This window comes from Tenebrio molitor, chromosome 9 (assembly GCF_963966145.1).
Source record: "Tenebrio molitor chromosome 9, icTenMoli1.1, whole genome shotgun sequence".
Classification (NCBI taxonomy): Eukaryota; Metazoa; Arthropoda; class Insecta; order Coleoptera; family Tenebrionidae; genus Tenebrio; species Tenebrio molitor.
This window is the reverse complement of record NC_091054.1, coordinates 1,600,126-1,624,468: the sequence shown is the minus strand read 5'-3', so window position 1 is coordinate 1,624,468 and position 24,343 is coordinate 1,600,126. Positions and strand designations below refer to the sequence as shown.

Sequence of the window (24,343 nt, the reverse complement as noted above, 5' to 3'; positions counted from 1 at the left end):
CAACGGTACGACAACAAAGTTAAAATTAAAATGGGAAAAAGTGAATATTCAGGACGTAACAGTAATGCGTTGTACGCGATTTCCGTCCAAAGACCAAGTGTATATGTATTTTGTTACATCACAGAAATTATTATCCGCATGAGGGGATTATTTGAGGCACGAGCGACGAAGGAGCGAGTGCTTCATTTGCGCGAATGCGCTGAATACGTCTTCGCGCATCGAAGTTTCTACAATATTTTTTGAAACGAACATTACGTCTTTTTGGATGATTTTGAAGCACTAGTGCGCGAAATCTACGTTCGCGGTTGACTGTTGCGGTCGCGAAATCTAATTTTCAAGGGAGTGAGCTCAAAAAGCTGTAAAAACAACAACCAAGGGTTAGGTCATCGCATTCATAAAAAATGTTGTTTGAAGCAGTACGAAAGAAACATGTTTCACACAGTCTTACAATTTCAATCACTTTCTGTTCGTCAGTCAATAGGTATCAAACTTGGGAGTACGTCAAGGGCATCATAGCTTATAATAAATATTGACAACAGTCTCACCCTTCATTTGATGATAATGATGATTTATCTTCAATAATGTGTGAAAACAAAGAGATTATCCTGTGAAACAAATGCATTTCAAACATGAACGTCCTATCAGACTGATTTAAATCCAATCGATTGTATTTATATGACAAGAGAACTGACAATATGAGATTCCTCGTTCGCCACAGAACTCGTTTCGTGTTTCATTATCAAAAGCATTCTCACAATCCGACAACTTCTAAATTCTTTACCGTATTGGTACGCACAGCTTTTTTCCACATTAGAATACAGGGTGTTTCTGAAATACGTGTGTTAATTTTAACTGGTAATAGAACTCGTCAAAAGGAACAACTTTTCTATCTACCATTTTGCCGAAAAACGATGTTAATTCCAAAAAAAAATTGGAGAGATTTTTCACTAAAATAGCCCTACGCCACTAAATACTGCAATGGCTAATTGACATCAGCGCTAATATGAAAAAAACATCCATTTTCATCCAGAAAAAACGTGTTTTAACGCCGAAATCGAAATTCAAATAAATCTACCCGTATAGCAAAAAATCCACTTCGTAAGAATCTGGTTGCTTCACGTTTTAAGGTAGCTTAGTTTTGGGGATATGAACGGTTTTAGGAAAATCTTTCCTACTTTTTTAAGCCATTACGCAACGTTTTTCGCCAAAATGGCAGAGAGAAAAGTTGTTCCTTTTGATGAGTTCTATTACCAGTTAAAATTAACGCACTTATTTCAGAAACACCCTGTATATTTCTAAAGATCAACATGATGCCTAAAAGTGCATCAGAACTTTATGGTTGGTATCTTGGAATGGAATGTTAAAGAAATGTTCCGGTTCTACAAAATTTTATAAACACTGACGAATTTTTAAACTTCCTATGATCCAGTTGCCAATTGGGCAGGCACTTGTTTTTTTTTTACCATGCATACACACTGTATCACAATTTCCAAATAATAATAATAATAATAATAGTAATGGATTCTACTCTCATTAATAATATTAGAACCGTTTCTTTTTTTTTATTCAGAAAAAAATCCTTGCACCTTGACCTTATGAAAATATTCCAATAAATCAAAGGCAACAACACAATATAAAAACAACATATTTCAAAAATGTTGATTGCATAACCGTCCACGACAGGAAGAAGCAGTACTGTCTCCAAGTTTCAATTTGTCATTTCGTCATCGTCGCCAATTAATCGATGTCTCCAGTCAAACACTCTTTTCAACAGATTCTGCGAAAATGACACTGTAATTTCCATCATTTGCTCTCTTAACGAGTTCGTTAGGTACTGCAAATTTAACTTTTTTTTTGGGTACGTCCAAACACCAAACGGTTATACAGTCCGGTACCATCGTCGCCGAGCAAAAGTGAAAACTGCGCCACGTGACCCGCGTAGTACCAATTACTGGTAAACGCTACTGTAAAAACGTCGAGACCACCTCGCTGCCTGGGTCTTGTCGCTTCTTGGAGCATCCGTTTTCCCATCGCGCGGTACTACCGATGTGTGTGTAACATTTAATTGGCGGTTGTGCATCGGAAAAGGAACGCGTCGAACTGGAGCTGAGCTAGTCCTGGGAACAAACGAGAAAACGGCTCGATTAAGAGAACTGCCGTTGGTCAATCGCCTCTAAACAGGACATTAGTTTTATACTCGACATGGTGAATAATTATGTCGGGTACTACCGGATAACGCGGCAACAAAAATCCAGATGGCTGGAAGATTATCGCGAGAGATTCAGGAAGGAGTCTACTGGTTTGCGGTGTGCGTTTCCAACGTCGTCGTCGGAGAGGTTGACCAGATTTATTAACAGTTTCCATGACCCGCATCAGAGACGCAAATTGGATCAATTGAACGGGAGGAGAGATGATGACACAGCCGGTGAACAATTCCCGTCCAGTTAAATGCCCATTAATTTCGACCAAGTGGATCCCATCATCGGATTTATGCAGGAAACGTCCAATCAATTATAAAATGAAATTGCCCGAGAGCAATTGGCCGGATGGTTCTTTCTCCGATCAGAAAATGACCTGTGTATTCTGAATATTCGAGACAAAAGCTTCCAAAATTTGTACTTCACGAGTGATCTCGACAGTATAAGAAAACAGGAGAAATCGAAAGTACACATTCTTCTGCTTCCCCAATGGACCTTAAGAAACTAAATTTTCTACAGATTAATCTAATGAACTGTCGAAGAATAAATAATGGAAAAAGGATTCCCAAGAAAAATTTTTTCCAAAGTACCGTGCGGTCGAAATAGTAGTTTATTTAACGAGTTCGTGTGTAATTTGGGCTTTTTTGCCATGAGTGGGCCAGTTTAAAACTCGAGTGAAACGAGAGTTTTAAAGGTCCACGAGTGCCAAAAAAAGGCCAAATTACACAAGAACGAGATGAATACAACGTTTTTTTGTTCGACGAGCCCCCCCAAAGGCTCCAAATCGCTGAAAATCATTAAAATTAGCTTGACGTTTCGTTTTGACAAGTTGACAAATTTATCAAAATCCGTTCACATAGGAGAAAATTCTCAAATTCTGACAGTGTCGAACAAAAAAAAAAAAAAAAAATCGAGACAGTTGGCAGCACGTAAAAATTTAATTCAAATGTCATCAATTACAATAGTAATTGTCATTCCGGACTTTCAAGGCACTTACCAACAACTTGCCTTGATTATTTTGTTTTTCCATACCTGAAAAACAACGTGTTCAAAAACAGGCCTGGCACAATTCCCGAATTAATGCAACTAATTACTGATAACTGCAATTTAATTGATGTCCCGACTTTGCGAAGGTCATTTGAAAACATGAAGCGAGGAGAGTAGCATTATGTTTGGAAGCTGAAGGCAGACATTTCGAACATTTACTCTAATTCGTGATTCTTTTACAACCGACACATAATGCACACCTTTATGAAAATCAAGATTTAAACGTTCTCCAAATCACTAACTTAACTTTTAAGACTGACATGTAATAATTGAAATTTTAACGAATTGCCAACTGAAATTTTTGGTCACAGCCAACTCGAATTTTTTTTTGATCTCAGGGTACTTTTAAATGCTCGCAAAAAACATAAACCAAGAATGTTTGTGATGATAGATAATAATATTCGATATTTTCGAATATGACACTATGATGAATAATAATAATTGATTAAATAAAAGCGGAGATACATAAAATATTAAAAAAAAACACACAAAATGCATCTAACGTTAATGATGCAACTAAGAAGTCTTAGTATCAATGTGGAAATAACGTATTTCGTAAAATAATGAAATCTTTCAGACATCAAACAGCGTGAGCAAATAAATACTTGAAGCAGGTCAAGAAACTTCATGTTTTTGAAAATATCGTAACGCGGTTTGAATAGAATAACAAAATTAGAAACAGAGTTTTCAGCAATGGTCGAATCTCCTGCTTTTTTCTGAATTCACACATTATTTGTTGACATAAAAATCCACAAAATTTATTAATGTTCTTGTGCTGACATCTTGGCATTGGTTATTTTATAAGAAAATCTACTAATTATACTGATTTATTGAAGAAAATACACAAAAAACATAAAGAAGCTAATTCACAAAGACTAACCTCTCAAAACTTCTACTAAATGAGTATTATCTATGGAATCATTAACAAAAAACTTTTGAAAACTTTTTAAGCAAAGTTAATGACAATAAATCGAACAATATGTATTTAAAAAAACATGTAGAGGAAAATTAACCTTACCAAGCATGCTCCTAAGTTTTCAAAAAATCAAATGATGCAACTCACCTGAAAAAGAGAAAAACATCAGTAACAAATAAGAAACATCGTGAGTCTAAATAAATGTCCGGTCAAGAGCCTTTTTGAGAGAAATTTTGTTTGGTTTTCACGGCAAGATTTATCTCTTGAGATAAATGACGGAGGGAAGTTTTTACTTCATTCCCCATTATTTCCTCAACTGCATCAACTTTTGTTAGCCTCCGCTACTTAAAAAAAAACTTTTTTTTGCTCAATTGAGTAAACCATTTTAGTTTGGGGTTTTTTTTTTTTGAAAAATACAATGCGATGACAAACAAGACACAAAATTTGAGACTAAACCGGACTCTTAAAAACGTGCCACACAAAATTATTAAAAAAGGATTTGCATTTATATCCTTACCGCATGGCTTCTGTTCCGGAACTGTTAGCAGCTAATCCGGCATAAAAGCTTCAGATTTGTGAATTCACTTCAAAATGTAATAAATGAAATAAAGAAATAGAATCACGATATGCCATGAAGAAGGTGGTGGACAGTTTTAACACCTCTCATAATAAAAAATAAAATATGTACCATAATTTAGTGCTTATTTCATTACCTACTCTAACAAGGTTTAGTGAAGTTATGTTTAGCTTTTATTTTTAGATACGCCTTGTAACTATCGTAAACAATTGTAAGTACATATTACAAAATCTCTTGAAAATGAGCATTTGTTAAAAAGAAATTATACTTAAAATTACTTGTCGTACCAACAATTTGAATCATTTTGGTTGTACTTTACTGTGCTTAATCGTTACTGTTCAAAGTTGTTTATATGTATTTACTTTCTTACAAACCTTCTCGCTTCTTTCTTTCTCGCTTTCACACCCAATGTTCAAAACACTCAAATTTTGTTTTTGTCTTTGTCTCGTCATGTTTGAAAAATCCACAAATAAACGTCATCACTCCTACACATATTCCGATATTATTATTACTATTACACTGCAATTTAAATTTGAGTTCATCTAAACTTCGTCCAATTTCTTAATATACCACTCAGTCATATTTTTGGCACTTTTCAAAACACAGAATATAAATTTATTTTCCTTTTGCTTTTTTACCACCTACTTCTTCATCCGCTTAATCTGTGTTGTGCAAATTCTATTCTTAAATACTCCCACTCTGACATTTCCCTATTTTCATTTATTTAATACCTCCCACACTTTCCCATCAAAAATCAAAACAGTCAAACTCCTCAAAATGATTTACCCGTCGACTCACGTTTTTTTCTTTCATTTTTTGGTGCGAGATCATCCTCCCACATCAAAATAACCCAATTCATTTGTAAAAGCTCACCAGAAGACGCACTCTTTTTCCCTTCCAACTCTTTAAACCGACTCATTAATATCGTGCAACATTGTAAGCGCACCCGTGTTGTTTTCCATTCGAAAATCCTCCTTAAAGTGAAAAATACAACGGCCCGTGTATTTTGGAAGTGCAAGTGGGCGTTCGCGTCTTAATTAATTACAAAACAGCTGCCGGGAAGGGGGTTGGCGCGCTTAAATTTCATGCCACTTAACTTACGTCTCCGCTCATCTAAATCACTCCTTATCGTTATCATTAGGTATTTGCGCTGGTCGCATCTCGCATATCCGTGTCTGCTCCCATTACCACTTTTTTCTCCCCATCACCTCCCGTCAATCCGACTAAGTGTCCGTTTACCGCGGAAACGCATCGTAAGCGACGACGTAATAATCAAGATGCGACCGCAAGTGCCGCGTTTATCTCCTGCCTACGGTTCTTCGGTTTCCACGTCGCTACGTTATCGGTTCTAAAATCGCGTACGATGCTAATTATCGAAGAGCTGCTTCGTACGGTGGACGTTTATGTTCGCCTCCCGGTGTCGAGACACGTTGTCGGCGTCGACATTAACGCCGCCAACGACCAATCACTTAGCGCCGTTTCGATTTTAATTTTCATCCTTTCGCCTCCCCCCTCGCAACTTTTAATTTCTTAATTGCCGACGTTAAATCATTTTTTATTGGCGGCTCTAACGTTTTGTTTGTAAATACCGGTTGATTTATCGCCACCGCTACCGAGTCATGCGGCGCTCGATTACGTCGTCCAGCCTTTAATTTGTACAATAATTCAGGAAAACAAGCCGTGATTATGCGGACATTCCATCGTGGAGGAGTCGAGTGGACTGACTGATCGTGGATTCTTCTACGTCGTCGCCCATAAAAGGAAAAATTAAAAAAATGCGATGAACGACGCATCAATACACAGTGGCACAAGTAATTTGCAACAATATAAAGGGACAATTTTTATTTTAGCAGAATGGGAAACACACCCAATATCAAATTTGATGACATCTACCGGCAAAAGAAAAATAAAGTTCGTTAGTTTGAATTTTTGATAATGATTAATGTGAATTATTAAAATAATATTTCACCTTTAGCGACACGTCAAAAATTAAAAAAAAAAAATAGATGCAATAACTCTATCTTCGGTATTCTGAAAATTTCCTAAAAACCATTCATCAACCACAAAATGCTTGGAATGCTGTATTTTTTTGAATTTGAATTCAAGCTGTCATAATAGTTTTTCGTGTTTCTAATCATGAACTAACAAATCCACACTAGCGTCCATTAATTTTAAAACACTCCAAAACTATCTGTGAAAATACCAATTACAGTAATAGTAATGTACAATGAAGTACATAATATGAAAAATAGCGGATAATAATGGCTATTTTCGTGAGGATGATCTTGTGTCACGAGCCGCAGGCGAGTGGCGTAATTCATCCGAGCGAACAATAATCATTATCCGCGAAGATGGTAGCGAAAAAACCATTTAAAACACGTAAAGAACAGGAAATAAGTAAAATTTAAAACAGAAACAGCTTGTTAGTTTGACAATCCTACAATAAAAAAAGTACTGTGGATGAACAAGTCCAAATTCGAGACCTGGAGGTTCAAGAAAGACGTTTGTGCGAGGACAACATGGACAGCACCGTAATGAGAATGCATTGTTCCACTCTGGGCGAAGAATGGTCCATCGGAGAAAACACTCCACAGAATCCAATTAAAATTGACGAGATTTAAAAATTCTGTAAGAACTTTCAACATTTAGATCAAGAGGAAAAATTGCACTTTTCAAGACAGCAATCTCAAATATTCCTCTCATTCAGGTAGAAATTACTCGTATGTAAAATACTTAGATAGGAGTCATTCTGCTCAGACTCATCATTGAGCTTTCATAATCTCTAGATCTCTGATAGATCGAAAAACTAGGGGGTAATGTAGATAATTCAAATACGTTGTTATCTTATTTCATAATTATTCATATTATGGTATATTGGTTGCTCGAATCAGTCTATCCAATGAAAATGCAATTGTATTCAAATCTGGAGTTTCAGAAAACCGCCCGGTATTTTGTATACTTTGCTTTTTTTAAATTTCAGAAATGTTTGCAAAGACGCAACGCTTGTGGTCCACATCCTCAAGAAAGAAAAACTAGAATCAAAAATGATATGGTTTCTGTTAAATACGTTCTAGATTTTAACTTGCTTTTCTGCCAAAAATATTCACGGGCTGTAATGAGTAATTAACTAAACGTTATATAATAACTAAAAACTTTATAATAAAAACGTGAAACTTTATATGATTCTTAAATAACAAAAATGTTTGTTGGCAGCTGTCAATTAAAAAAAAAATACACATGTAAGTCACTCCATGTTCGTTACTTTAAATAGAACACTAATTACTTATAAATTTAAAGGCTCACAGAAATTCAACGAAACCGGAAATGTTTTAATAAAAAAAAAGTTTTATTTTTGATTTAAAATAAAGTACATAACTGAATAGCCATTTTTTATTCCAAAATCATTTCGAGCTCTTACGAGATTCATTTTCAAAAACTATGACGCTGATAATGAAAATTTACTTTGTAAATTGTACGTCCAAAATGTACACATATGTACTTAAACCTCAAAGAGATTTGAAATTAAAATCTAAATACGGGAACTGCCGGAAGAGTAGATATTAACTTTTGACATTCGACCAAGATAAATCTTATCTTATTCTATTTACATTTAACACCGTTGACAGCAAAACTTACAGAGTAAAATCGTCAACAGATTTAAATAAATAAGTGTAAATGGGCAAGTCAACTGCAAGATATGGTATTTCCGGGTTCTGCACTGGAAATGTAGAAACTTCGATGCGAAAAGACGTATTCAGCAGATTCGCGCCTCAAATTCGTCCCTCAAATAATGATGCGTGAAAAATGTCTTCTCGCACTCGGTTCGTAAATAACTATTACTTGACAACGTTTCATTCATATTATCAATTTTATGTGGAACTCAACACATAATATTAATAATTCTGTTTCTGTACTTTGTCTCATTCTGGCAACACCTGACTTACTAATTTATAGTGAACAAAAAGCATTGAACTCTTTTCCCATGGAAAAAGAAGCTGTGCTATTTTATTGCAGGATGATTTCTCTATTCTATTACTCTATTTCTATTATATTTCAAATACATATAAAAAGACACGGCTATTAATTTTAAGAAAAAATACCCACTCGTAGGTAATGACTAATGACACAAAATTGCTATTTTAAAAATGCTCATGTTTTCAACTTACATCATGGAAACCCAAACCTTGTACATATTACAAATTACATATAATCATGAATTTTTAATGTTGCTTATTCATATTATGATGTGGTCCACCTCAGTGTATTTGTACCTTGATAGTTTGAACGAATAAACGTAATTACTCCACATAAATATAATCATCATTACATGTCTTTGTTAATACATACTATCACATTACATATTACTTTTTGGAATGACGAAAACCTAATTATGTTAATATGACGGTCGTCAAATGACTGTCACGGTTCTGGCCGTCTATTTCGAACAGAAAACAAATGTCCTGTCAGATGAAAAATTTCAAATCGCAACGTTACACCGACATTACGCCAACTTTCCATCACAAATCGCATCGCAAATGACACACGTACGCGTTCATTACTCTTGCAGATATCGGATATTAGTCCTTATTACGTTTCCTCCGAATAACAGCCTCAGGATTCATCTCCGTTGCGAATTAATCCTGGCAAACACCTGCGACCGCTCGGCCGTGGACCAACAAGAGAGATTCCTCCGGTTCGGTCAGCTAGGCAGAAGTTTATTAATCAATCATCGGTGCCATTATCGGAACGTCCATTACTTAGTCATGCGTTACTACCAGGCTTCGCGAACCAGGTTGACTCCGAAGATGTCGGGCCTTGGGGGCTCATCCAACAAGAAAGTTGGAGGAGAACGTGCGGAAAAAAATCGGCATGCATCGTCGCCCACGACAAAACGCACAAAGAGAAAAAGAGAAAGAGAGAGAGAGGTTAACACCTAATCGGGGAACAGAGGAATGCAGCTTTTAAAATCTCGATTTTATTTCTTATTCTGAACGGACCACCAAAGCACCATTTGCATACCACCTGCAAGTTTGCTCGGTGTTGTACACAATAATTAAGATAACGCACTATCGGGGTTCGATGGAACGGGTTCCTTTTTTCATTAAAAGTGCGCTTACGTAACGGGTGACCATACGTATCTCAATTTTTCCAATAAGAATCAAAACGTAATGGCATTATTATGAAGCGCAGGATTCTTTGTTCAAGAATTAGGTAGAAATTGAAACTTTAAAAGTAAATGACGACAAAATGTAAATAAAAATGTACCAAATCACACCTGTTGCAGATTTAACTTGAGAGTGGACGGCTTTAACGACGTGAAAGAAAATAATAAAAAAATTGTAGCCAAGTATGGGTAGAACATGAGAAAAGAGGATAAAAACAAAGAGAGTGTAGTCGTAATATTAGATAAAAAAAAATCCAGCAACATAATTCAACAGCGCCAAAGTAGACGACATAAATTACACGCGAACCTCGAGATAAGAATGATAAATGAATTTTTATGTAAGAATAATGCACGCAAGAAAAATTACCAAGAAGATAAAGAATTTGTAGAAGGCTGAATATGACGAAAGCTAGTTAATTAATAAAACCGTAGATAAGGAGAACAAATAGAATTGTTCGCTGGTAAAAAAAAAAATAAATGATAAGGACGAAGGTTGAAATTGGAAATTAAAAAATAATAATAAACACTAAACACTAAATAAAAGCAGTTAATTAGGTATTCAAAAAGAAATCGATTAACTAAAACGTAATGGTTTATCTATTTAATGTGATTCGTCAACAAATACACCATTTTCAGAACACTTGATAATGTTGAAAATGTAAGCACATCTTCTTTAGAATGTTTTATGGCAACTTTCTCTGCTGCATATCACAGAATTTCACATATAGGCTTCCGTAAATTTAAATATATTAAATAAATGATTAATAATGAATAATAAATAATGACGGAATTCTTAGCAATTAACATTTATACAACAGAAGAGCGACGCTTTTAATAAGATAAGTGAATTGATCAAAAAAAGTAAATTAAATTTGTGAAATCCTCCAGCGAGAAGACGTATTCAGCTCAGCACATTCGCGCAAATGAAGCACTCGCTCTTTCGTCGCTCGTGCCTCAAATGATGCGCGAAAAATGTCTTCTCGCACTCGGTTCGTAAATAACTATTATCAGTTTCAAGAAATTTATTTGAGTAAAATAACAATATTGTTCACAGAAAATCGTAAAGATATAACACGTGTGTCGTTTTTCCATATCAATCAGTTTTTAGTCATATGTATTTGCTATTATGAACCACACATTTCAAGTAGGTAATGATTAATTCCTTGCAACACAAAAGACAGTACACATTGCATAAAATGCCATACAGTAAAATCTCTTATTGTTGTTGTTGTGTCTGATCCGCACAAAAATATTTATGAAATTATCTCTTTACTGGATTTTCCCACATCGGGCGATAACACATGGATCTTTAAAATCCCTCTCGAAATCCGGTCGTTTTCAATTTTCCTTGTTTTTCCGGCCCCAACCTGAAAACCCATAACTCCCCCGACAAACATAATTTAACCCCGGTATCACCCCCTATCATCTGTTTGTTCCCGACCGTGTCGGAAATCGCACCCACAACACTCCAACGAAAATAACGAGTTACATAATATATCCTTGCGTCGATAAATCGCAACCAATTAGTGAAACCGTGAAGGTGCAACTCAAAACTCAAAATAATTACCGCTCGTACACACCGTTTGCACTTATACCATTATGGACGAGCCTTTAGACGCGAGAACAGGACGCTACATACGTAGGCCGAGATTTAATGTCTGAATTTTTGTTGCCCCCTCGCACCCGACCATATGGTCGGGTCTCGTGGATTTACACGCCAATTACGCCGTAAATTAACGGGATGTTCGCAAATGGAGATGGGTGTGTTGAGTGTACCAAAATTAAATAGTAAGGAACAAGTGTTTAAAAAACCATGTAGGTACAATGTATGCAGGGTGGATGACAAGATCCGCTCCTAGCTCGCACGGGTTTAGATCTGGTAACCATGCAGGCCAACCAACAAACCTACCTGACGCAAATTTTGTCCTAATAAGCTGAATTGTTTTTGGCTGGTCAGAGTAACGTTTTCTGCACGATTGCAATGCGAAAGGATTATTTTGATTTTCAAAATATGTACACCAGAATCATATCAACTTCTTCGCTGAACACTAAGAGTTAGTACTGTTTTGAAAAAGTCAACAAACACATTAGCGAAATTATAGCAAGAAAATGGTCTCCACACAATATTCTAAAATAAAAGTGATCATTTCCACTGAACTGTCAAAAATACAGCAACGAACAATTTCCCATAAATAGTGCAACTATAACTATAGCACTCCATTTAGTGACCGCAAAGATAATTTTTCTTTTTAAATTAATTACATCACCCTGTAGGTAATCATTAAAATAAGTACACTTCGTAGTTTTGATTTCAAAATATGTATAGATACTGTCCCTTATACCTTATTATTAGTTAACCAAGGAGATTATCTAGTTTAAAAAAATTGACACAGCTACTATTTGATCAGACTATATTTTATAACAGTAATACCCTAAAGGCAAACCCATTAAAAATCTAAGTTCTGTGTTAATTAAAGGAAGCTGAAACATTTTAATTGGTATAATTAAAACTTACGCCCTCTTTAAATACAACAAAACTTCTTGTACTGTTTTCTAAACCACTGGATGCTGTAGAAAAGGATTTGCTCTTGTGATGACAATATAATAACAACTAAAGAATCTATATTTCTGTGTGTTTAATTTTAACTTATCTTGTAACAAATTATTCCTGTATGATGTGATAACTTAGGACGGTCTTTTTTGAAAAGATTCAAGGCTCAACATAAAACAAACCGGAGCCCGTCGGAAATAACCTCATATCATTAATAAACAACAAAAACACCGAACCCAAACGAGTTCCTCCTCGTTGTGTATGTACCTGATGGCACATCAAAGGTATCCGACTGAAAATCATTTAACTTTGACGCATTGACTGCACTCTGAAAAGACGCCAAACCGACTCTAAGTGAGCTTAATTTATGTACTCATATGTTAACGTCAACACGATTAAAAGAGATCTCGTTATGTAATTCTAAATCGCATCTAATCATTCATATCGTTGTGAATACGTACCGTTCAAAATTAGAATCACCATCAAGGATGTGACGGTAAAATGTATAAGAAACGTGATTAATGGAGAATGGACATCTATTTTGTAAATAAAACAACAACAGAAGCAAATAAAAATTAGCAAAACAAATTCTATTTAAGCATTTGTGGATGAACTGCTCGTCAAAATCGCTAATGTATGAATAACAAAAACTCTCTTGTGTTATGCTAACTAAATGTTGTTGGCAAATTAAGAATTCTTTTCAAATTCAAAACTTGTTATAACAAGTATTATAGCTCACGGCTCTCGTTTCACTCCGTTATTATTTTCCAATTTACATCAATCACATCGATGTTGTTCTTTCTATCGAAATTTCTTCTTTTGGAGGTGATCCGCAAATCTACTTGGTTATGAATATCTAAGATTTCGTCATTGCTCCAGGACCCTCGTATGAATTAGCACGTATTATCTATTATCCAGGTTGGCTCAAAAGTTTAGGCAATGTAACGAAACGTATCCAAAAAATATAAAATATCGGTAATTGTGCACTTTAACTACTTCTGGAATTTTCGCGTTTTTTCTGGCTAGACACCCTCAGGGCGTCCTCAAAGATCGTTTCCCACCATTCAAACCTTGTGCAAATGCCTTTTTTCTCTCTTGTTGTGTTTCAAGGTCGCGCCAATGTCTTAGTATAACTAAAGGGTAAAGAAAATTCACATGCACTTGCAGGTTTGAATGGTGGGAAACGATCTAGGAGGACGCCCTGAGGCTGTACGCGAAAATTCCAGAAGTAGTTAAAGTGAACAATGACCAAAATATCCTATTCTAGACTAGGATACTTTTCCTTCGCATGTCGGTCTGGAACTCAACACGTGCTTCCTTTTCTGTCATGAACAAGAGTGCACCAAAAGCGTGTAAATCTGCATTGTACAGAACGTTGCTAGTGAGGACAAAAATTTCACGTAGTGCTATGACTCTTTCCTATTACTAGTTCTGTAATGTACTTGGGGCTAAAGTTAGCACCGCCACTATCCACAATTAGACCTTCGCTAGAAGTGTCCTATGAATTGTAGACTGGACTCGGTGACACATTTAGCTCGTCTTGTTTACGTCTCACTTACTTCTTTCTGTCTCCTCCATCTTTTTTTTTTTGGTAACATTAGAAGTCATCCAACTAACTTTTATTACCCTATTCTTTGAACGCAACTAAACGTCGGTTGTCAACATCATTACAACAAGTCAAACTTTCATTGGTGGTGTTAAAACCTGGGCCACCTGTACGTCCTGTACGCGCGAAGGTGCGGCCACACGTTCCGATTAATTGCATACGTCGCCGAGATAAGGGCGGTGGTGGTGGTGTGTGTGTGTGTGTCCGTCCAATTATTCTCCTTCACGTTGTCAGGTCCTGATGCGTGCACGTTTCGGCCTTTATCTAACATCACCTCGTTTAATTTCGTCGGTGATGCGGCTTGTTAGTGACGACGGACATCGCAGGTCCCATGTCACTCGACCGACTCTCGTCTTTTTTTCTCTTCGGCGTCCAACAATTATTTTCGATGATTGTGGTGAGCGTGTCACCCGCGCACTTTTCTCAAAATAGTAGATAGCCCCCGTCGCTCTTCGCACTTACTTTCGAGAGAGACCTGTCGTGACGAAAACGCCGCATTCGCAGACGGTTTCAAAATAAATTCGGTCCGAAACGAAGGATCACAGTCGGACGCGATCTCGCGCGACCGCTTCTAATTGGCTTTTGTCGCTTGCGTCTCACTTCTTCACAAAGACGACACCAAAAAAAATGTCGTACATCTGTTCGGATTTGTCGGAAATGCTCAACCGGATGATTTTTCACCAAGAACGCGCGCAAAAAAATTATCCGCCGAAACAAATGCCGGCTCTTTTCGGGATTTTTTGCCCTTTTCGATGAACTTATCCTTCGCGGTTTCCTGTCAGATGTTGTTCAACTTCTGTTGGTTCTTTGTTCTTTCACATCTCGCGATAATCGATCTTGTTTCGCTGCTGGTGACAGGACGACAAAAACCGAAATGAAAAATTAAATGCGAATGTCACACCGAAAGACTATCCTTTTTACAGAGTGTCCTTAACGACTGAACAAAAATTCCACTGATCCAAGAACTCGAAATTTTTCAGGCTTACCACAACCTTAACAACAAGAACGTGCAATGTGTACACGTGGCACTATCAGTAGAGAATAGTATGTCAACTACAAGTACTATTTTTATTTAACAAGAGGGAAGTTTACACACACGAGTGTAGCGAATGTTGTAATCCCAAAGTATAAACAACTGCTTTATGGATAAGATGCATTGTCGCTGTAAAATTAAATTATGTATTACAAAAAACAAATAAAACTTAAAGTGAAAATTAATTTTCCATTTTCTTTATTTCTGTAACGAATCAGAGAAAATTTGGTCAAGTCCAAGTGTACTAAAAGTTTGAAATAAAGTTCCCAAATAGTGAAATTAAATTTCGCGGCCTGTTTTAGGTACGCAAACTGCTCGTTTCGCGTACAGGTGAATAAAAGGTGCTTTATTACACTTGTGAAGAAAGGCCCATTTTAGACGCAACCATAAAGGGAATAAATAAAAAATTTCAACAACTTTTTAGTTTAGACATTTATTCTGTTGGTAAAATACGCTGTCATAAATTCTGTTGTTTTGACTAATTTGATTCTTGAATTCATCGTTCACTGTTGGCGGCTGTAACATGTGTTAAGTTTTCAACTCTCATTGTCTGTCATCATCATCTTCACGTTTATTTAGTGATTTATAGCTTTTTTATTAGCAACATTAATGTACACGAAACGCAAAGGTACAATAATTACGTAAATGATGATTGAACATCATGCAATTGTGATTACCTACACTGTTTCGTTGTAACCTTCAAAAAAAAAAAATTTTAATGGTATTACTGTTGCAAATATTCCATAAAATTTCAATTCTGCAGTAAACATTTGTTATTTTTTATTGCTGCCGCTCGTTTCAATCATCGTCATTACTGAAATAATTATGCTCGTCAAAACGACAATTGTGCGACAATTCCTGAAAAGTAGTACACAGTTAGAGCTCAAGTAATGTCCATTTACGTAAAACATTAAATAGAAAATAATTTCATCGATTAAATTATTATACAGACAATTAACAGTATAACAACATGGGACATGGCATCGAGGCCGGATTTATTTATCACTGCAGATATTTCCATCAAGTAATGATAATTACTTTGAAAGCACTTTAAAACATATCATTTACTTTGTTCTACACCCACTTTTTACACGACAACCACGTCGCAGTTTATTCATACAACATTACGGATTACAGCTGATGGTGCTAAAAAATCAAGTAATGAAGCTACAAAGTAGTGAATCCATCCAAACACCGGCCACACCCGCCGTTGCTTAACTTAACTGATATGTAGTATTTTCACAGTAGTAGGACTGCCCGCCCTATGATTACTATTATTATTACAGAAGTAAAAGTTTTTTGGGAAACAAATCACTCTTGCTTAATCCTTAATTCAACACTCTGTGGCGAAACTTCTTTAAAAAAATACATCAAAAAATGTCTCTTTTCAAGACAATGTGTCAGCCCACAGGTTCGCAATTTCCACGGTACTTAAAACGATGCCCACACATTCAATATTCACCCGATTTGGTTCCACCAGAGTACCATCCAATTAGTAAAATCATAAAATACGTATTTGGAAAGAGATTATCAACGGATCAGTAAAAGAAATTTGAAACGGCCCTCCTACAGTCGAACGCATCAGAAAAAAGTGTCTAATGATAATTGCAAAGATAATTTACCATAAATTATTCACAATTACTACACCATTAATATAATTAAGGCTATGAGACATGGGATTATTTTTCAATTAGAGCTGGGATTACTGAGCGTTATGGATAAAAAAAAAAATAAAGGTAATAAATGTTTCAAAAATAAAATAAATTAAATGCTAATTGCTAATCTGCGGTAAAGCAGACAAATTGCACAGACGAGCAAAAATACCTGGTAAATATGTACATTAGTTAAGATTAATAAAATTAATAATCCGTGTGAACACATCTATGTTAGTTAACAGGATGGCGTAAAATTAAGTCTCGATAAACATTAAACATTTTAATGTGGACACATCACACATAGAAATCACAATTGCGTGTTGATAATGTGAAAATTGTTTATAATTCAAGGCTGAGAATAATATTGTCAAACAACCGGAACATATTAAAATTTGATTTTTTTTAGCATCTTTGAGCTTAAAAATGTTTCCGTTGAATTACATTTGACAATAAATTTTAAAAAAGTTTTGCTTAAAAAAATATAATTCTGCAGAAAAGTTCAAAACAATCTTACCAAACATGGTCACGGGTTTTCAAAAAATCTATTGACGAACTCACCTGAAAACAGAAAAAAAAATCAATACTGTAGAAACAAGAAATATATTTGTGATGAAGAACTACAGATACATAATATAAAACTGCTTTAAAATGAAAATGTCTTTAAAAAAATGCTCTTGCAAGTAGGGCTGTACGGTTGTAAAAACGGCTAACTTAGTTAATTAGTTGATGATTAAACTGGTCAAAGGGTCAAACTTGCCAAAGCGGCAAACCAGCAAAAAAAATCAGGGGTTTATATATTTCCAATAAAATCAGAGCCGATAATTATAGTATATAACGGTATTACAGCTCTTTCACAATGGCGTTAACGTTACGTCGATGTTAAAACGTTAATGTTAACGTTAGATCTAATTACATGTATTTCAGTACTTTTTATAAATTATTTCCGTTCGCTAATGTTAGAATGTAACGTTAAGAATCCAGAATATTTCTAGAACTAACGTTAACGCTAACAATTTCATGCAACATTAATTTTCATCATAACGTCATTGTGAACGGTCCACAATGAAATACATGTAATTTTGAATTTCTAGATCTAACGTTAACATTAACGTTTTAACTTCGACGTAACGTTAACGCCATTGTGTATGGGCCTTTAGGCCGATATGGGTTATATAACAGACATGGTTGAGGTATTGTAAAATCGAGGCGGAGCCGAGATTTTATAATCAACCGAGTCTGTTATATCCATATCGGCCCTATGTTGTTTTATAGTTTTCTTTATACCAATAATACTTAACATTTAACGATGATTTATTTGTAAGACTGACATTTCTCTTTACTTCAAAAATTAAATTTAGTTGTCATCTATGCCGTAACCGTAGCAACGGTAGCAAAAATAACGGCCTCGGTCTGATAATTTTGAATAATGGCCTAGTCTGTTATAGGTATCATATCAATCAAGCATTGAGTACTGATAAATCCTAATAACAGTATGGTATAAAGAAAAATAATTTTACGGTTTGAAAAATTATTTTTCTCGAACTAATAACTATAACCAGGTTAATCTAGCTAAACCGTACATCCTTATTAAAATTACTCATTACACCAATAATTTCACGTATTTTAGAGAGTCACTCCCGACTCCCGCCTCATCTTTAACTTGAATTACCATAAAATTTTACGACCTACAACAAAATTGAGAATACTGTACATATGTACTTAGATTATCTGGATGATATATTTTTTTCGATATATGTAGTTTAAATGAATAAAGTTCAGTAACCCTAAATATGTATATCCTTAAAAAACTAAAACTGCAAAACGAAATATTCAGCTACTTCAACTTAATAAAAGAAATTCGGCTAGGCTAGAATATCCTTCCAAAAGATTATCTTAATTGTTGTAAATTTAAACACATTTATTTTATTAAAATTTATCCACACGCTTTCCATCGAGCTTAAATCAGTCTACTGTGAAGCCCAACACTTCACACATACGTATTCTTTCTTCTCTGAATTAATCTTTTACAAATTAGAATGTTTGAGATTATTATCGTCATTTAGTTATTTGTATCATTAGGCCAGAAACGGCACGTTTGCGAGTGCTCGAATTTGCAAGCCTCGGCTATCGCCTCGGCCCGCAAATCTTACTCGCACTCGCAAAACCGTTTCGAAACTTCCATGCGTTTTGTCCATTATTGCTTAAATCATTTTGTAAATAACGATCTTTTCAATTCTTCCTCTAATCTGTTTCTGCCGACCCTGAGACACTGATGGGTTACATTCTATCACAAAAAATCTACATTGTACTTCGACTGTTGTTCATGTCAATCCAATTTTAAGAAACGACTCTTCTCGAACACATTTTCTACAAAGCTGCATCATTTAGGCCCGGTTGCATAAAGCGATGTCAATTCGTTGTTAAAGTTAACATACTGTCAAGCGATCTGATTGGGGGATATTTAACATTGGATTTGAATCAGCCAATCAAATGGTCGGATTTCCGACTTGACGCGTTGTTAGCTGACACGATGTTAACTAAGCTTTATGCAACCGGGCCTTAAAGAATCAAGTATTTGACTGAACATACGTTTACGCGGTTAAGATATCTATAATTTAATATCCCGGCCTACAAATCAACAATCGACATCACAAACTACATCTCCCGCTTAAACAGTAGTCACCTAATACCATATAATCAAACCTTCCCAGTCGTCTTTAATGGCAATTGTAAAACGCATAATGACGGTACCTTTAAAGAACCAAAATCTCCTATCAGGTAAAAAAAAGGAACCACTCCAACAACCGAAATAATTGAGCCTGTAATTCTTGAAACGCTCAATTAACAACCCAACTAGACCGCTTAATGGCAGACACGATATTTATCACGCCGTTTCCCCCCTTCGAATTGATAATAATAGTTGACATCGAACAGATGTTGTATCTAAGAATTTACGATCCACGCCGCCACCGAATTCAATCAAAATGTCAATCGTTCACCTGCGAAACGCACCAGTAGCCCGTCGAAGACCCCCGAAAAAAAACCATTCCAGATAATGAAATCGTCGTGGCAACATCATTAACATAATAACAGTTTTGTAAATTGGTAATTTACGGACCGGGCCCCGTGTAAAAACCGATTCTGTAATTGCTCCGTGGGATATATGGCACTGCGATAAAACACAACTAACAAATAGCTTTTTGTCCGCACAACGAAACCCAATTAAAAATAATTAATAACCGTGGACTTTTACAACTCTATTAAAGGCCCCGGCGTTAGAAGACGCGATAAATCCGTTCCGTAATGGACAAAAATGAGCACGACAGCTCCGCACCGTCGACAATCGAATGAATAATGACCCCAATCAGTGTGGTAAAGGAGACGATTAATAAACACGTCCCGGAAAAAAAGAAACGGAACGGGCCACGAAAAAAGAAGAAGAGCTAATTGTCGTCGAGGTCCTCGACGCTAAACGCTCATGTTCCAGTTGTTCCGACCCGGGTGGGTGGAGAGTTAACAGTTAATTTGTGGCTTCGTGTTCTGTTGTAAATCTAAATTTTTACGATTCACACATGCCATACGTCGAGAAGCCGTCGACCGTGTCTATTCGCATTAAATCGCACCCAACGCCCACGCCGAAAACGCGACGAAAGAAGACAAAAAAAAAAAACGACATCGACAGTCACGATGGTGTCTAGAATATCGAAAAACAAAGACCACCAAAGAAAACTTGCGATTAGACAGGTCATACGGAGATGTTCCGAGCGTGTACCTCAAGGCTCCACAAGGGATTCCCTTTTATTTCGTTTGCTTTTTACCATAAATCTTTGATGGTGGACGTGAGCCAGGTCCTTCCACCCTCTATGTGTACAGGATGACAGAAAACGTAATAACAAGAGTGTCACAATACAAATTGTTCGCTAATCCGATCTCGTGAGAAATTACAATGGGCGACAGGATTAATGCCGCGTCGCGTGAACTACCACCGCAAACCTTTATTGCTGCTACGGCGGCTAGATCCACTTGGTAATGTTGCCAATTGATATTTTAGTATTTCGAGGGACACTAATCCTTGCTAGTATTTCAGTGTCAGGTTCGATGTCAAATGGTTGCAGTACGTGATACATTTATTTTAGCACTTGTCGTAGGTACGTGGAATTCTGTTTTTGGCATGTCAACTATGTGAACACTTAGTAAATGCACAATTTGTCAGATTTTGAAGTGCTTCATACAAAATATGTTTCTACTGGTGGAGTTCTTTGTCCTCTATAACGCACTATGTATATTTTTATTCTACGTCTCCATTCAGGAGTACTCTTTTAGTATTTTTCAACATGCTTACTTAAACCTTTTTCTCATCTTGCACTGATCATGTTATTGTATTTTGTTCGATACCTCCCTAGAAAGTGACTCTGTATCCATAGTTACCAGTGAGTGAAGGTTTCTCTTTTGTTCACTTCACTTTCGCTCATCGTTTTTCACTCACTGGTTTTCATTCCCTCGTAAACTTTTCCAATTCTTGCAGACTGACTTCCTAAGGAGGTATCGAAACAAAACCAAATACAGCACTCGAGACTTGAGGCCGCTTTCGTTCACTTGAATTGAATCGTCCACTACGCTCCGCAATTCGCGTGAACGAAAGTTTTGCATTCTTCACTCTTACTATAAATAACTATTCCTTGCTGATTGTCTACAATTTTGCAACTATTTTTCAACTTGAATTATTTCTGCTCTTCCATTCATTTTCTTCGAATCAGCACGCATCCATTCATTTCTTCCCTAATTCCATTTCTTCATGTTATTTCGCACTCTTCTACCATGATCTTCATAAATAAACAAAATGAATTTAACTCTTCGGCTATCTTTAAAGTGGTTGTTGATAAAGATTATTATCAAAATTCGTGTTCGTGTGCGATGACACGAATTAGGATGATCATAAATTAGGAACGTTGAGAGGAGCTATCTGTAAACCATATCTATTTGTATCTAAAACATACAACTGTGATTGCTTCGTTCTAGTTATCTTAATTACCACCAATATTTCGAATTTCGAAGGGCAGCAGGAGAAAATAATTTTACAAAAATAAGGAATGGCATTGTGAAAAATAATTTATTTCAGCTTAAACAATTTAGACATGTCCCATTTTTCAAATATTAGGTTTCCCGTATAAAGTGACATTTTCCTTTCATGTCTTCCTACTCACTCTCTACCGGTTAAAAACCACTGGATCAGAGTATTTTGAAAAAGTTACAAAAGTTGGAATACTGTTGGCTCTGTATCCTGACCAATTTTTATCTATCCTTTTAGTCTTGCATTTCTTCAGATTCTTCAACCCATTCCACACTGAGTGTCACTCGTACTTCTATTTGTCAACTTGCCATCCGAGAAGCAACAGATTCACCAAAGTATCAAGAATTCAACCGTCACCAATTGAAATTACATCGAATTGATTTGCTACGCAACCTTGTCAAATAATGTCAATTTCCAAGTACAAAAACCTCCCAAAATTGCCTTCGCTTCACTTCTTATTATTGAATCTTGACGGTTCCTCGACTCCCACTTCTGAAAACTTCTCGGTCTCGGTCTGCAACGTCGTAAATTAACTGACTGGGCACGATAACGAAGTTTAACAAAGCTGACTTACTGTGCAGATTTCTTGGAAACATGATTCTGAATTCTGATGATGGTTGCCTTATTTATCTGTTAAGATAAGAACAACGAAAAAAAAAACACCACCAACACTGGTGTCGTGTCGCAATCGTCGATGCTGCACCAGTTTCACGACACCTGATCCGTCACGCCTAAAGAATTCCGCTTTATAATTGTCCCCCGGGACCTGGTGTTCATAGCAAGATCCCACGAGAACAGACGGTTTCATACGAAACTGTTGTGATCTTCCTCTTGCTCAATTTACATATAGATAGATGAACTTATCTTTGATTTATAAACACAATTAGAGTCGCGTTTCGCACCAGATGGTGTGCATCGGAATTGTGCGGAATCATCGTCGTGGCCATCGCCGACACCGAGAACGTCGACGATGGCGCGGCGCGCGTTCACCTGTTCCAAATTAATTAAAATAACCCCGAAAACTAAAACAAACAATCTCGTCGTGTGGGCGTCGTGGTACCTCGGTCGTACGTTCTAATCCACAGAAACGGACTTACAAAACGGGATTAATCCGAACACATGTGCGCCTCTGACAGTTGTAAATGACACCGGAGGAGGCGCGCGCCTTGACCCGCGACGGCTATGCCCATAGTCGGGCGTGGGCGTAGCCCCGGCTCTCTCTAATCTCTTGCCTTGTCTTTTCCGAATTAATGGGCCCGTTCGCCAAAAACGTCGACGTGGAGAGAGAGAAGGAACCGGGATCACCCACGTCCACCTTGTGCAATTAATAAAAGCGAAGATACGGGGCTCTTTTAATAACTGGATAAACGATGGAAGTTCGGGCGGAGGACCAGATGGTCATCAGGTGAAAGAGCGTGGGCCGCGCTTTACGAACCTGGTAATGGGTACGTGGGCACGTGTCGTTTACCCGACCGACGGTGAACTGTGACCCCGCGGCACCGATATTCGCCAAATTCGACAGAGTCGTCGCCGATGGTGCTTGACCCACCGGTCCTCTGGCCCCTCCCGATGACTATTTGTTGTCATTCACTTCTGTTCCTTTTCCGCTGAATTCTTTCCTCCTTCGCATCTGCCACAGCATGAGATTTGTTCCGCACACCTCTTCGCTTTAGTAAACTTTTGTCCGTGCCTTATGCGTTTTTTGAAACTGATCTGTTCTAGATATCTTGCAGGTGGTTCACCTCGTTGTTGTCCCTTTGACTTTCTGCGTGTACGTTCTTTCACTTGATCCCAATGTTCATGAATTTGTAACAATAGAATGTAAACTATCTTGATTCATTACCATATTTCACTGTCATTAATATCTTGCGGCGAACGTACTAGTTTTACACATTTCTCAAGTGACTCTTGCTGCTACGTTTTGGAACGAGATGATCCACGACCCTCAACTGCCAAAACTGTAGACGTTGTACGCAATTACTGCATCCTATGAGCTACGTCTTTCTAATGGAACACAATTGGCATTGGTTAAAGTATCTTATTTTTTCATCCAAAATTTTGCCCAAATGCCAAATTGTCAACTTTTGGAGACTTTAGATGAACTAAATTTACCAAAAAAGCTCTTGTCTTGTGGAAGTGTTTAAAACCTCCAGTTGCGAGAACTCACATGTCAGACACGTGTTTTGCACTTATGATTGATGCAAAATCTTTATCTTCCTACACACCTTCATCATTCACTTCTCGATCGGCGATGACTGTCATCTCGCTGCATTCCGTTAAATTTTTCCTTTCAAGATCACGTCCTCATTATACGCAATACCCTTAAGCTGCTCCAGCTGCTCTCTCACGATCCCCGTCCCTATTTGGATCACTTTTGGCGATAACAGGTGCGACGAAGGTTAAACGGATTAGGTCATATTGTATTTTTTAAATGCCACCGAGTATGTCTATTTTATCTGTGCAAAATTACACGTTCCGCGTCGTTTTCTGCTCTTATTTTGTCTACGAATAACATCATTCGACGC

The 24,343-nt window shown here is 36.7% G+C and overlaps 1 protein-coding gene across 3 annotated transcripts in view; it reads right to left on the bottom strand.

The window, feature by feature from the left end:
• The window catches only part of tkv (thickveins), a 93,099-nt gene that overhangs the window by 39,124 nt on the left and 29,632 nt on the right, over window positions 1–24,343 (bottom strand). The window contains exon 1 of one of the 3 annotated variants that reach the window (XM_069058037.1): window positions 17,262–17,283. The exons of the other annotated variants lie outside the window; for them this stretch is intronic. Coding sequence (XP_068914138.1) covers window positions 17,262–17,268 — 7 coding nt within the window. The 5' untranslated portion in view covers window positions 17,269–17,283. Of the gene's footprint in view, window positions 1–17,261; window positions 17,284–24,343 lie in introns of those variants that run through there. 3 annotated transcript variants of the gene reach the window in all.